The 13662-nt window shown below is 39.2% G+C and overlaps 2 protein-coding genes across 2 annotated transcripts in view; one reads left to right on the forward strand and one right to left on the reverse strand.

Moving 5' to 3' along the window:
• The window catches only part of LOC108770955 (uncharacterized), a 1403-nt gene extending 863 nt beyond the window's left edge, over positions 1-540 (reverse strand). Inside the window, exon 1 of the mRNA XM_018522763.1 lies at positions 355-540. Coding sequence (XP_018378265.1) covers positions 355-529 — 175 coding nt within the window. The 5' untranslated portion in view covers positions 530-540. The remainder of the gene's footprint in view (positions 1-354) is intronic.
• mAChR-A (muscarinic Acetylcholine Receptor, A-type) overlaps positions 1-13662 on the forward strand; it is a 34443-nt gene that overhangs the window by 4665 nt on the left and 16116 nt on the right. The window lies entirely within an intron of this gene.

The following is a 13662-nucleotide window of genomic DNA, read 5'->3' on the forward strand; positions in this document are numbered from 1 at the left end:
CCCTCCTGATCTCACCCCACAAACGAGATCTCTCTCACTCGACCGCATCCTCGCGTTCGCCTGTCCGTCTCGCCACCCCTATCCGACTCTCCTCTTTCTCTACCTCGTTCGTAGCAACTAGCACACGTTCGGTCGCGGGTACGCGCGCGTTGCGTCCCGCCCCGAGCGATGTCGGGGCCGCGTTAAACCATGCATGTAACCGATCACGCGTCCGTCAGTCGGTCGGCGACAGTCTAACGGGGGCCCCACGCGCACCGCGACATTGTCGCACCGACGACGACGTCGCTGTCGATCGCACGAGTCTCGTAACGCGCGCGAGGAAGCGACAGTCGCAGTAGAGCCGAGTATACCTACCGAGATTGGTACAGGAAGGAGAAGGCAGCAGCAGCAAGCTAGCACCGTCATCGTCGTCGTCGTCGTCATCGTCGGCGTGATGACCACGGTCCCGGGTCGGTGCTCGTCCTCGCACCCCGTCGTACCCCGTCATCGGTGATACGTCGGGGGTACGTCGCGCGCGCGCCGATTTCATCACACGACAGACATGTGAGTGCGAGAGCACCTTCTCTCACCCCCGCCCTCCGCCGCCTACCTTTTCACCCTCTCTCGCCCTCGCCCTCGTCAATTCCGTGCGCACCCTCCGGCCGAGACGCACGGCTGACGGCGGAGAAGCGCAGCTTGTCGCCGACTCTCGCAACGCGCGCGACTCGCGGGAGAGAAGGATCTCCGTTGACGATCGCCACGACCGCGCCGACGAGGGGTGTTCGCTCGCTCGCTCGCTCGCTCGCTCTCGGGAGGGAGGATCGAGTCTCCTGTCTCTCACCTCGCCTCGCCTCGCCTCGCCTCGCCTCGCCTCGCCTCGCCTCGTTCGCGCATCGCAGCAGCCTCCGCCGCCTCGCGCCAGGAATACCGGAGAGGATGCGTGACGCACTCGACACGGGCGAGTATAGCTCGGGGGTGTAGAAGGTGGCGGCTCTCTCTTTTTCAGTTTTTCTTTCCTTTTCCTTTTCCACCGTATTTCCATCTCTCCCATTCGCATCCGTGTTGGCCCCGTCGCGCTATCGCGCCGATTATCTGGCCGGCATGGGCATCGCCGGATAATCTCTTTCGCGGAGAAGTCGAGAAGATCGGCGGTCCTCTACTCCTCTCTCTGGCGTTGGGCGGGTACGGCGTAACGAGCACGCCGCCGGACGAGCCACCCTACTTTTCCTCGGGGTGGTTTACTTTCTCGGGACTACCCTGGCTAGTCGCGCCGCGTCTCTCGCTCCGCTCGCCTCGGCCCTCGTGAAGAATATCCTAAATAACGCGATTACGGGCGGCCGCCCCCGTGTCCTCGGGTGAACTCGATTCGGAGCGTGTCACGGGGGTGAGTCAGAGAGGGATGATTTGGTAGCAGTGCGCGGGGCCGCGTTCGAGAATTTCTCTTGGGACGGAGAGTGTTTTTCGTAGAACACAGTGCTTTCAACGTCCCTTAGGTGTGCCGCGCGCGAGATTCGCGCGGCGTAAAGTGGACCTTTCTGCGAAATCGCACTCGCTCCGATTTCGCGTAACGGACGACTTCGATCGCGAAATCGTCCGTGTCGCGTCGATTCGCAGTTACTTAAACGGATACGCGGTTATTTCTGCACGGTCATTTTTTTTTGACACACCTCCCACCACTACGGATATTCCGCTCTTCGAAACGAGGAAAGAAACGTTGACCCAGAGTAAGATTTCGTTAATAATCATTCATTCATGTATAACGGCTCGCGTATAAGTATAACGTACCTTTGCATTCATGAATCTTTTAGTATGCGTTTTAAAGAGAATCGATAGATTACGTACAATCAAATACAAATCGCGAACGACGCGTGCTTTACAGCCGCCTGCGCTTGCTTCAACTTGTTTTAATCAATTCCAACTTTGCTATGAACTCGCAACTAAGTTTCCGTCACGATATCCGTTCGTATAATCCTAGCTTAATTTATTTCAAATCGAAAGAAGAAAAAAGAGAGAGAGGGAAGAGCTTAAGAGAGGTCTCCTCGCTAATCTATTACACAATCGACGATACGAATATCGAAATTCAGTACCGCAGGTGCACGGAGCCGCGATTGTTTATCTATAAAAATGCACGCGGAGATTTTCCGCGTTATGGACGACGGGCACGGTACGTGAGAGTTTTTCGGTATGCGGGAAATTCGAAAACAAAACTGACGATAGACGAAGGAGCTTCTTGTTTTTCATTAAGATAACGCGCGTCCGATCACTGTTTTTCCACGGCTATTCGCGCATGTTCCACGTATTTTAGTCGTGGATTTCTGCACGCGACGCGGGGAGGGGCATTTATGTACACAATTTGAGCTTCTGCACATTTGAGCTAATAAACAGATAATTTTATTAACAATCTCTCTCTCTCTCTCTCTCTGTCTCTTGTTTACTTTAATTTCATAATTATTCTCGCACTGTTAGATCCATTCTTGTGCGTCTCTTGTTGTATTAATATTTTAACGCTTGAGAGAATGCTATCTTGGAGCGCGTGTAAATAAAGCCATCTCGCTTTTTCTATAACCGAGAATATTTGAAATTAATTGCTGCAACACATATTACATTTCGTTGGCTAATTACATGAATGGCACTCGTATTTTCTTGAGAATTATGAACCACTTCCAGCCGGTGATTTTATTATCAATTTCTGTTGTATTTGCTTTTATCGTGTTTGTAAATAATGTGAAATGAGGAACGAGATTAAAGCCTGTTTCTAAAAGTTGATCCGAAATGGTATAAGCGTAAAAAAAAACGCAGATGCGATTTAGATACAGTCGTTGTAACAGATAATGATAGAAACTTATCAACAGTTTTCGATCTCGTTGCGATATTGAATATATTATAAATAGAATCAATTGTTATTCATAATGCAGTCAGGAAGACAATTATTATCTCTCAAGTAAAGCATTCGCGATTAAATTCAGCATTTATCTTCCTATGGTGGGCGGAGACGCGCTTCCGTTTGCAATTCGCGACTTGCGATACACAACTTGCGATCGGTACCGACGATACACTTCCGGCTTTACGTAAGATTATTATAGCACTCTTATCGTTCGACCGTACATGTCGTCGCCGTTATGTCACCTCCGCCTCGAGTCGCGAACGAACCTCTGATTTTATCGGCGCTTTTGTTGCTTCGATAGCAACGAAGTATCATATTACGATTCCTGATACCAAGTACTTCGACGTTCGAAAAAGACGATAATTGCACATTTATTTACACTAATCGTCCGCTTTTATTTCTTTCGATTTATCGAAAATTTTTTCCTCATTGTTAAAAAGTATTTAGATACAATCACTATTGTTAATAATATCCATACTTTTCGATCTTATCGTGATATTAGGTGTTAAACTTAATTCCTGCCGTTTTTCGTCTCCAAAATTGATTTGTTTCGAAGGGAAGATGCATGAATACCTTAAAGTAATTTCCTCCATTTTCTATTTTATTATTAATTAATAATACTTTGATTAAGGTATTTCCCTTCGAAACAAATCAATGTTGGAGACGAAAAACGGCAGGAATTAAGTTTAACACCTAATAAATAGAACCAATTGTTATACTTAATATGTCAAAGGAGACGATTATTTCTCAAGAAGAGAATTCGCAATTAAATTTCTTCATTATTTCCTTATTATTATATAAAATATGCCATTATTGAAAATATGTTATATAGAAGAGAAAATAAATTAAATTGAAATTTAATGGAAGTTTCATATTCGGGAATCGTGAGGCAAAGATCGAATCGGACGGACGTAACATTTCGTGCGATGTCAAACTGCAATTGCAGTTCCGGTCGCATCGCACGAGAGCTTTGAATTCCCCCGACCCGACTTCGCATTAGGTCCGTTCTTTCCAGCTGCACTTTATTAGACTCTCCGCAGCTCTAAGTGAAACGGCGTGTTGTAGTTCACGCTTGGCGAAGAAAAACGAGATGGGAGGGGGAAAAAAAATGAGAAAGAGAGAAGAGAAGTGTGGACAAGTGTGAAAAGTGGCAGCTGAAGAGAGAACGAACCTATTACAATCCACGATAACAATCTGTCGCCTGTCCCGCCTTTCAGCTGAACATGACAGCTTCCAACGATAATGATAATGTCCGCTATGGCATTTTCGCCTTATCGAAAAGCAGAATATTTCGTTAACTTCAAATTTTCCCTTCGCCTGCGCACGATGTAATCTGCGATAAAAGCTCCGCGAAAAATGATACTCATTTTATACGCCATGAAAGCCACGCGTATAATTTCGTATTTGAACACGGAAAGAATGATTTTGCTATCTAAAAATTTAGTTAGATACAGATCTGAAGATAATTTTGTTGAATCATTAAAACAATTATGTAGGAAACTCAAGCATAATATAAACAATGTTGCGAAAGAATTGTGTTTTCTAGTAACTTGAATGTCTTACGTAATTATTTTGAGAAAAGGTTTTTTCTCAATCTCGGTCTTCCAACCAATTGGCGAGCAATTTTCGTTTCCTCTGTTTCAAGTATTTCATCCAACACTAGCATTCCATTGATATTGTATATTCTCTATGTTTTTCATTAGCGATTGCGTTTTGTCTTATATAGTGTATTTTTATTGTATATTTTGATTGTAATTTTACATCTGAGGAGGGCTCGAATTTGTAGCCGAAACATGTAATGTGAATTTATTAAATATTGTCTTATTCTATTAATAAGTAATTTATGAGTTTGTGCACACTTTTTAGTTTATAACGTTTATGTAATCTTATTCGTGAACTCCTATTTATCTTGATGTCACACAATTTTACTATTTTAATAATGATAGTCCTGTTTTGACTTATTTATAATTATTTTGATATTATTTAGATACTATTAGATATTAGAGTTTGTATTGTATTATTTGATGGTTCAACGAAATTGTTTTCAAATTTGTATCTAGCTAAATTTTTGGACTTATTTATAATTATTTTCATATTATTTAGATACTATTAGATATTAGAGTTTGTATTGTATTATTTGATGGTTCGACGAAATTATTTTAAAATTTGCATCTAGCTAAATTTTTGGACTTATTTATATAATAATTATTTTGATATTATTTAGATACTATTAGATATTAGAGTTTGTATTGTATTATTTGATGGTTCGACGAAATTATTTTCAAAAATTTGCATCTAGTTAAATTTTTGGACACTTCAACAAAAACTGTTCTTTCTGTGGAGGAGATCCGGTCGCAAGGTCTATGACATTCCGACCTATCTATGTTGACACTAATTTAAGCATCGACAGGCAAACGAAAAAACGAGACTACGCGAATTTCAATCGAGCGACGAATTGCTCGCTGGTGTATATCCATTAGAAAATAGAAACAGGAGAGTCGTTGGTCCCTCGTGGTATCTCGGAGGAACGAGTGATGTTACGACTTTGATCTATTTTATGCATCTCAAATTCTTGCTCTTTGACGTAAAGGGGAAGACCTCGGTGCGAATGCTATAAAGGGTGTACAAAAAATCGCGCGTTTTCTCGAGCAGTAGCGGATTCTCAAAGGCTTTGGGAAGCTGATCGTTGATCCGTTTTCAGTGAGAACTCGTCCGAAGATTTACGATTAGACGAACCTTATTCCACTTGCTTCCGTCGTCATCAACTCTTTTCTCCTTTCGGTTCCATTTTTATAACCGCAAAACGTAGGTACTTCTTGACGCACAGCAACAAAAAAACTCCAAAAAACAGGGCGAATGAGAGTTAGCGTGGTATTACGCAATCTTAATTCTTCAATCCAAAAATAGAATCTTTATTCCAAAAATGCTACGTTTCAGTTCACTTTGGAACCTTCAGCAAAACAAATTTAAAACATCAATCCCTTCGTGTCAAAGAAAAAATCACCATCAAATTAGCAGATTTGATGTTATAATCCCAAGACATAGAAGGAATTCGTCTCAACATTGGATCGACTAATTACAACAACTAATTACATTCTTGACGCAGAGCGTTTGTTTTTTTTTCCATCACAAAAGTATAAATGCCAATCGTAACCAACATGAGGTATTCGTGTGCGAATTTAAATTCTTCGCTAAATAATAAATTAATTAGACGTTTCAACCTCTCACTTTAAGAAACTTACCAATGCTGACACATTCATATCTTATATATATATATATATATGTATATCTTAACATGACTTGCTCTAATTTAATGTATTTGAGACTGCGACATTCTCTTTAACCTCCACATAATAATTTCGATAATATTTTCGTTTTTGTCAATTATTGAAGATGATCCAAAAGCGAGGGGTCGAAACGTCAAATTAATTTGCTCTTTAATAGGAAATTTGAACTCATAAACTGGCATTTGTATTTTTGTGATTTACATTCTCTGGAGTCTTATCATTCTTGTTTTATTTATTTAATTCGTTCGAAATTTTTCCCTTTGCTTCTAGCTGCTTCTAGTCCCTCCTTTTTTCGGCTTCACGTTAGATATCGGGTTAAGCTCTTCAAGATTTTACTAAAGAAAGTTCAACTCGAAATTCGCGAAGCAAAGCGGATCCGGCAGGTGGGGTGGGACCCAGCGGGACTTCCGATGCACCGTGTATATGTATATCGCTGAGAAATACCTGCTTGGCCGACTATGTGTTATACCCCTTTACCAAATTAGGTTGTACATACATCTACCGTTTTCTCTTAAGAGACATCCCCGACCTAGCCGTACGGCTACCGTCGATATATAGTCCACCTCATCGTCAGGTATGGCGCGCGTTAGAAGTAATTCGATCGACATGTCCCATTTATGTCTACTAGCGGGCAAAATGTAATAAAAGCCGCAGCGCGGTAATAGCGAGTGCCACCTGTTTCACCCTGGGAAACGGAGAGGCGTGCGCGACAATTGATACACGAGATTGATTCCTTTTTGCCTCATTCTGTCCTTAATCCGCCGGTAAACGGTTGGTGACTTGGGCGGAGGTAGGATATCGAGGAGGGACATCTTCGACCGCGTGCAACCGCGCGATTATGCAAACTTCTCCGCCCGATTTACCCCGTATTTGCCCAATTTAAAATGTGATCGATATGGCCGATTATACGTTAAAGCAGTTAATATTTATCGATCGAATTGAAAGAGGAGTTCTCTCTTCTTTTTTTTTTCTCGACGCGAATAAAAATATTGTACCGTCCTAAATAAAAGTTTGGGGATCGATTGTGTATCTTGAAACGAGGCGAAAATAACAAAAGTGAGCACTTATTAGGTGTTGATCAATGAAATTATAAATATACAAGTGGATTTGCTCACTTTTATCATTTTTATCCCATTTCAAGATAGGTACACAATCGGCACTTTAGACACGAAACATTTTTGATTGGTCTGCCATGTTTTAACAGCTGAGAGAAAGGAAAAGAGGTAAGAAAAAGATAGAAAGAAAAGAGAAAGAAATAGTAAATATATGTCTTTCTCTCTTACGTGATTTTACCAAAATTAGAAACCCTTACACGGAGAGAATTTTCTCTTAGAATTTAACCTGAAAATCATGATAATAGTGGGACAACATAGTATTTCAAAAAATTGTATATGAGTTTCTTTAATTTACTAATATGTGTCATAATAAGATATGTAATATATTTTATTAATATTACTAAAGAGTATAGTAAAATTTCAATATTTTAAAATATGTTACGCAGTTTATGATTCTTTATTATTTTAAAAGAATAGATGCTAAGTAGTCGTGAATATATAAAATAGCTTATACAATTTTTACCATACAGCATGATATTTTTAATCTGATTTAGTCGCTTATAATTTTACCATGTAACGTAGTAATTGATCGACTGTAATCGATATTTATCGGTTATTTTCGTTGTCGAGGGTGTCTCTAGCTACGCTAGAACTCACTTCAAAACATTTTACAATCTGCATTATAATTTTTACTACATCATTTATAAAAAGTCTCTTGTATATTTCAAAAAATCTATCGTTACTGATAATATTTCATTATTATCAAGTTGTCCCAAGCTTATTACCAAACATGATGAAATTTGTAATGAATTTTGTGGTAAAAAAATAACGAAAAATTCTCCCCGTGTACATTGAAAAAAAGTGTTTGGTATTTGTGACTTTAATTGCATGGTAAAAATAATTATGGTTAGGAGTTCCATTTTTACCCAAGCAGGACAATAAATCATTGTGATATCAAAATGATGTCAAAATGATCATTAAAAGTCATTTTTCTATCATCTCTGATTCATTTTAGTGTCATTTTGACTTTATTATGACTTGTTGTTCTGCTTGGGTATGATTATTACTGCTGCAATGGTAACAACAATAACCATATATGATAATTTTCCCAGGAAGCAAGAAACATTTTGGAACATTCCAGTAACGTTGTAACGTGTTGTGCAATGTTACTAAAATGTTCCAAAATGTTCTTGCTTATACTGAGTTCTCAAATATGGAGAGAGAGAGAGAGAGAGAGAGAGAGAGAGAGAGAGAGAGAGAGAGAGAGAGAGAGAGAGAATACACTATAAGTAATAATTTCAATTATTAATACAGTAAAATATCAAGATATAAATGGTAAATAAAATAAAAAGATTGTTATTCAGCAAATGCAATTATACTGAAAATAATTGTTTTCTCAAAAACTCATTCTACGAGAGAAATTGTAAGTGGTTGTAGTTGCAAAAATTGACCAATCAATCGAATATTCTCCCCCCAATTCGACTGTGATTGATCAATTCTACAACTACATTTTACGCAATTGTAAAATGGACTTTATTATTTATATGGCAATAACAAACACGTTAAGAAAAAACTAAAGGTTTCCAAGCAGTGTGCGACTATTATTAACAAGACAATCGACTATTTATATTCGCATCATTAAAACAGCTGTAAATACATAATTGTCCCGAAAGAAACGACTACAAGTTACAGTTAAATTATGATAATTGCAGTTTTTTTTTCTCTCTCAGCGTACAAAACGCGGTTCGTGTCTACACTCTTAACGGATCTCTAAATAAAAAGTACGGGCCGCGGCCGTTCGCGAGTTTTATCATTCCTAACAGCACGTTTCACTTCGCGCACTCTCCAGCGCATGAAGAGGGAGGACAAATGTTTAACGTCCAAGAAGCGACGCTTTATTATTACGTTCCTCCGTAACCTTTTCGAGCGAGAAACAAAGAAGTGTTCTTCATTAATGAAATATCAAAGGTTATTAACGGCGGTATCTCGGTACGCCACGCGACACTCGATGGACTTCGATTTTCGAAACGCGGTTTCCGCGCGCGGGCGCCTCGCTCGAGAGGAGGAGGGATTTTTTTCACAACGGGGGATGCACGCGGATCCGGTGGTCGGTTGACGTTAACGGCGACCGTGCACGAACGGGCCCGTAAAAATATGCACGGCGCAATTTACGCGCTCGTTTACGCGCGTGCAAGGAAAGAATGTATGTATGTGTGTGTGTGTGTGTGTGTATATATATATATTTTTTTTTTCATCGGCAAAAAGAGCAGCGTATCGGAAAATTTATTTATAGTTCAACTGTGTAGCCGCCGGGGCAGCCGCAACGGCCGCCGGCTGTAACGCCTCGTAATAAGCAGAGAGATGCATATAAGTGGATCACGACCTTCTGCTATTTTTTTTTTTTTTTCCATTTAGTCATTAATATGTTTTACGCACGCTCCCGCCCCTCTCTCGGGGGCGTTTATATCATTAATTTACGCGCGAAGACGCACGACGATCCGAAAACGCTCTTTCGGACGTGGCCACCGCAAAGCCGATCAACGAGATTGACTTTTCGTTAATGCCGCGACTTAGACTTAGTCGCAATCAATCTCGGATCACGTATCCCGATATATACTCCCCGTAATAAAAGAAGCGGCGCAGGTCGACCGAAATCGATAGCCGATAAAAGTGTTTACATTATTACACGCGGCTGAAACATTATTTTTATATTTCCCGCGAGCCGGTGAATTTACAGATCCTTGTAAGGATAAATAATCTTTGCTGAACGGCAATCGCGATCGTTTCGACGGAACGCTAAATGTCGCTGATGCGAAAAATCATGTTTATTTTTTCATACGATTCTTCCGTTATTATGTTCTCTCTTTTATACATTTTTCCTACGGGTTTTATAGATGGTCTGTTTCCTGTTTCTGCACTTAGACCGTTCTGGAACTCTCTTTCTCGCTTTAAACAAATATCAAACGTATATCTTTTTTATTTTAAGTTCCAAAAGTGTAACACTAATTCAGCCACAGAAAATATATGAATTTGTTTTGATAATTGCATGTTTTGATTTCAATCAACAAATGATTGCAGCGACGCACAACGTTGTTCAGAAAATTGTGTTTTGAAAATTAAAGAAAAATATCCCTTTCATACATCATTTTAGAATACGCAAGTCATAACATTTATCTTTACGCGAAAAATAAAGTTTACCTATTATCTCTCTCTTCTTCCTCGCATTACATCAAGAGAGGAAATTTATCGAACGATTTTGCTAACCTATCTAAAAATTTAGTAGGTAGATACAGATTTGAGAATAAATTTGGTTAGACTATCAAAATAATTATATGAAAAGCTCAAACATGATGAGCAATTCTGTAAAAAATTGTGACATTCTAGCAATTAGTTGGAGCGTCCTACATAATTATTTTCAATCTAATTAAGTAAGAGAAATTCTACTTTTAGTCAAAGTGAATCTTAGTGCTTAAATGTTTCAGTGCGAATGTAATATACGTTTCTACAAACTAATTCTGCAAACCGCGCGCCGAAATCTTTCTCAGTCTTGAAACATAATTATGAACAAAACTAGAGTAGTAATATTACATATTAAATTGACAAGCAATTTAATAATAATATAATATTGATGTTAATAAGAATATTAACAATTTAAAAGAAGAAACTGCGAATGATTTTTTACTGCGGAAAATATTACATAAGATTGATTATACAATTATTTTAATAACCCAACAATATTTATTTTCAGATCTATATCTAGCAAAATTTTTAGATACTTTAACAAAACTATTCTTTTTGTGTTCAGGATGTTGATAAAAATTTGAAAAATAGCGATTAATTTTTATCGCGAGAAATATAAAAATGTTAATAAAAAAATCTTAAAAAGCTGCGATTAATTTTTGTCGCGGAAAATATTGAAAGCATTGGAACATAAAATTTATCATATAACTATTTTTATCATTCAATCGAGACAAAATTTAATTTTTCAATCTGTACGAGGAAAAATTTTAAATATACTTGAACAAAATCGTCCCTTTCATCGCACGCTCGGGATCAAGCTCGGTCGGTTTCGCGCGAACAAATGTACATTTATTTACTTCAGCGCGAGAGAATCCGTGATATTTCGCGGGCGTGGGAGGCCGAAGGACTTCGATCCGATCGCGCGATACAGCGAACATTGTGCATTACGTATTATTAGACACGCATCCTGGCAGCGAATAATCGCGCTCGCGCCCGCGCAGCCTACCGCCTGTCCACTTAAACAGAGAACATCGCGGACAGTGACGCAAGCGATTTTAATACTCGTCATCCGCCGGTCTGTATGGGTCTGTATAGGTCTCTGTATAGGTGCGCGAAGTGGATCTCTTTTAAAAGATCGCTCGCATTGTCCGCGATGAATGCGCACACGCGCGACACGCAGTTATCTGCACGCTGCAACCCGTAGCTGTCACTGGCGTTATTTTAAACGGCATTACGGACTCTCCGCGTAATGCCACGGGTGCGATAAGTGCCCGAGAGAGAGAGAGAGAGAGAGAGAGCTTCGATTCGCGAAAATGTGTCTCTGCCGACTACCGTGGCGTTTTTAATTATCTTTACGGTACACGTAATCTCGTAGACGCCAAAACTATTGCGAACTGCATTTCTTCAGAACTTAAGTTCCTACGACACGAGTATATAGGTATCCTCCCTTACCGAAAGTGTCCTACGCTTTCCTCCACCTCTAAATCGCGAAATGACGTCGGTTGTTCTTATAATACTCCGAGAGAGAGAGAGAGAGACGATCCCGAGAGATTCAACTCGGTAAATCGTACCGAATCATTTCGACCTGCGAGGTCCTCCACGCCGCCCTAAACTCCAATCCTTAGTTTAGAATCCTCAGTCCCGAGGCGACTGGGGGATGGCTTCGTTAACGTTACACCGAAATCGAGCGCGGAAAACTGACTCCGATATACGTGACATCCAAATCGCTTGGGCGTATTAACAAACTAATTAAGGCCAGTGTTCGTTATACGGAGGCAACGCCGTTAACGAGACCAGCCTGTCTCTGTGCGTTTCTATATTTATTTATGGAGCAGGTCGCGTGACGGTGTAGGGTCAGTGCAGCCACCGAGCGTTTCTCGTCGTCGTTGTAGCGTCTATTCTCCAGTGGATCGGATACACCGCGAGGTGGTGTATGGCCGTAGTTACACTATTGTGACATGCTACCCGTCCTATACGAACCAATGCGAGCACGACGGCGGGAATCGAGGTTTACCGCTCGAACGCATGGCCGCTTTTATATATCCGCGAACACGCGGCAAAATCGGATACGCCTTCTGCTAGCGGAAGAAATCACGCGTGCGCTGGTTGATTAGATTATCCCTATTAATCCCCGATGTTCAATGCCGGATAGATCTTCTCTCGGATTGTGATAACATTGCGTTTGCTTCCGGGCACGTATTATGAACTCTTCGGATTCCGACTAGAATTGTTTTGTTTTCTTTAGAGAGTACAATAGAAATTTATACCGAGAGAACAATTTTTCATATATATTTGTGACTATAATTACGTGTTATCATATAAATACGTATAATTAGCAACCAAAAATGATTGGAATTATCGCTATCATAAAAATGTTTTTTGGCAATAAATTATTCACACTTTTTAAGATTTTTATTGATATCAAATTATTAATGTTCTCATGAAATGCTTATTAATTATTAAATTGCTTGTTAATTTAATATGCGATATTACTCTTCTAGTTCTTTTATGATCGCGTTTCAAGACTGATAAAATTTTACCGCGAAGTTTGCAAAATTGGATATGTATTTAAATTCACATCGAAATATTTAGACGCTAAGATCCGAAAATAAAATTTGTCTTAATTAGATTTATTCTTATCGGTCCAATTTCGTATTAAAATTACTGTAAAAACGGTTGCAATTATTATAATGTAACTAATATACTTTATATTTTCATTTTTGAGAGAATTATATTTTATCATAATTGTCTCCAAAAATGACTAGAAATTGCAGTTAAATTATAGTAATTGAAACTATTTTTGTGGTAATAATAACCATAATTCTAGTCATTTTTGGTTGCTAATTATACATATTGTATAGGGTAAACTCGGGTATGACGGCCATAGTTTTTTAAAATACAAAAAACATACATTTATTCTTGTTATTTTTTAACAATATTTGGGATATTACTTTCACTGAAGCTTAAAGTAACAAATACTATCGAAATTAAAGAGAAAATACTTAACAGAACTTTAATTTTATTAAAATATTATAAAGTATTCATTGGCCATATCTTATCTGATTTTTAGGGAAAAGATGGTCATGATATTAAGAAAGATAGAGAGCCATAGTATTTATAAATAAATAGTGAAAATAAAAGTATTAATTATAAATCACATTACAATTTATGTACCTTTATTGTGTATGTAATGTTGATTATGGCAGGGTTACTTTTT

This window comes from Trachymyrmex cornetzi, unplaced genomic scaffold (genome assembly GCF_001594075.2).
Source record: "Trachymyrmex cornetzi isolate Tcor2-1 unplaced genomic scaffold, Tcor1.1 scaffold138, whole genome shotgun sequence".
In the NCBI taxonomy this organism is placed as follows: Eukaryota; Metazoa; Arthropoda; class Insecta; order Hymenoptera; family Formicidae; genus Trachymyrmex; species Trachymyrmex cornetzi.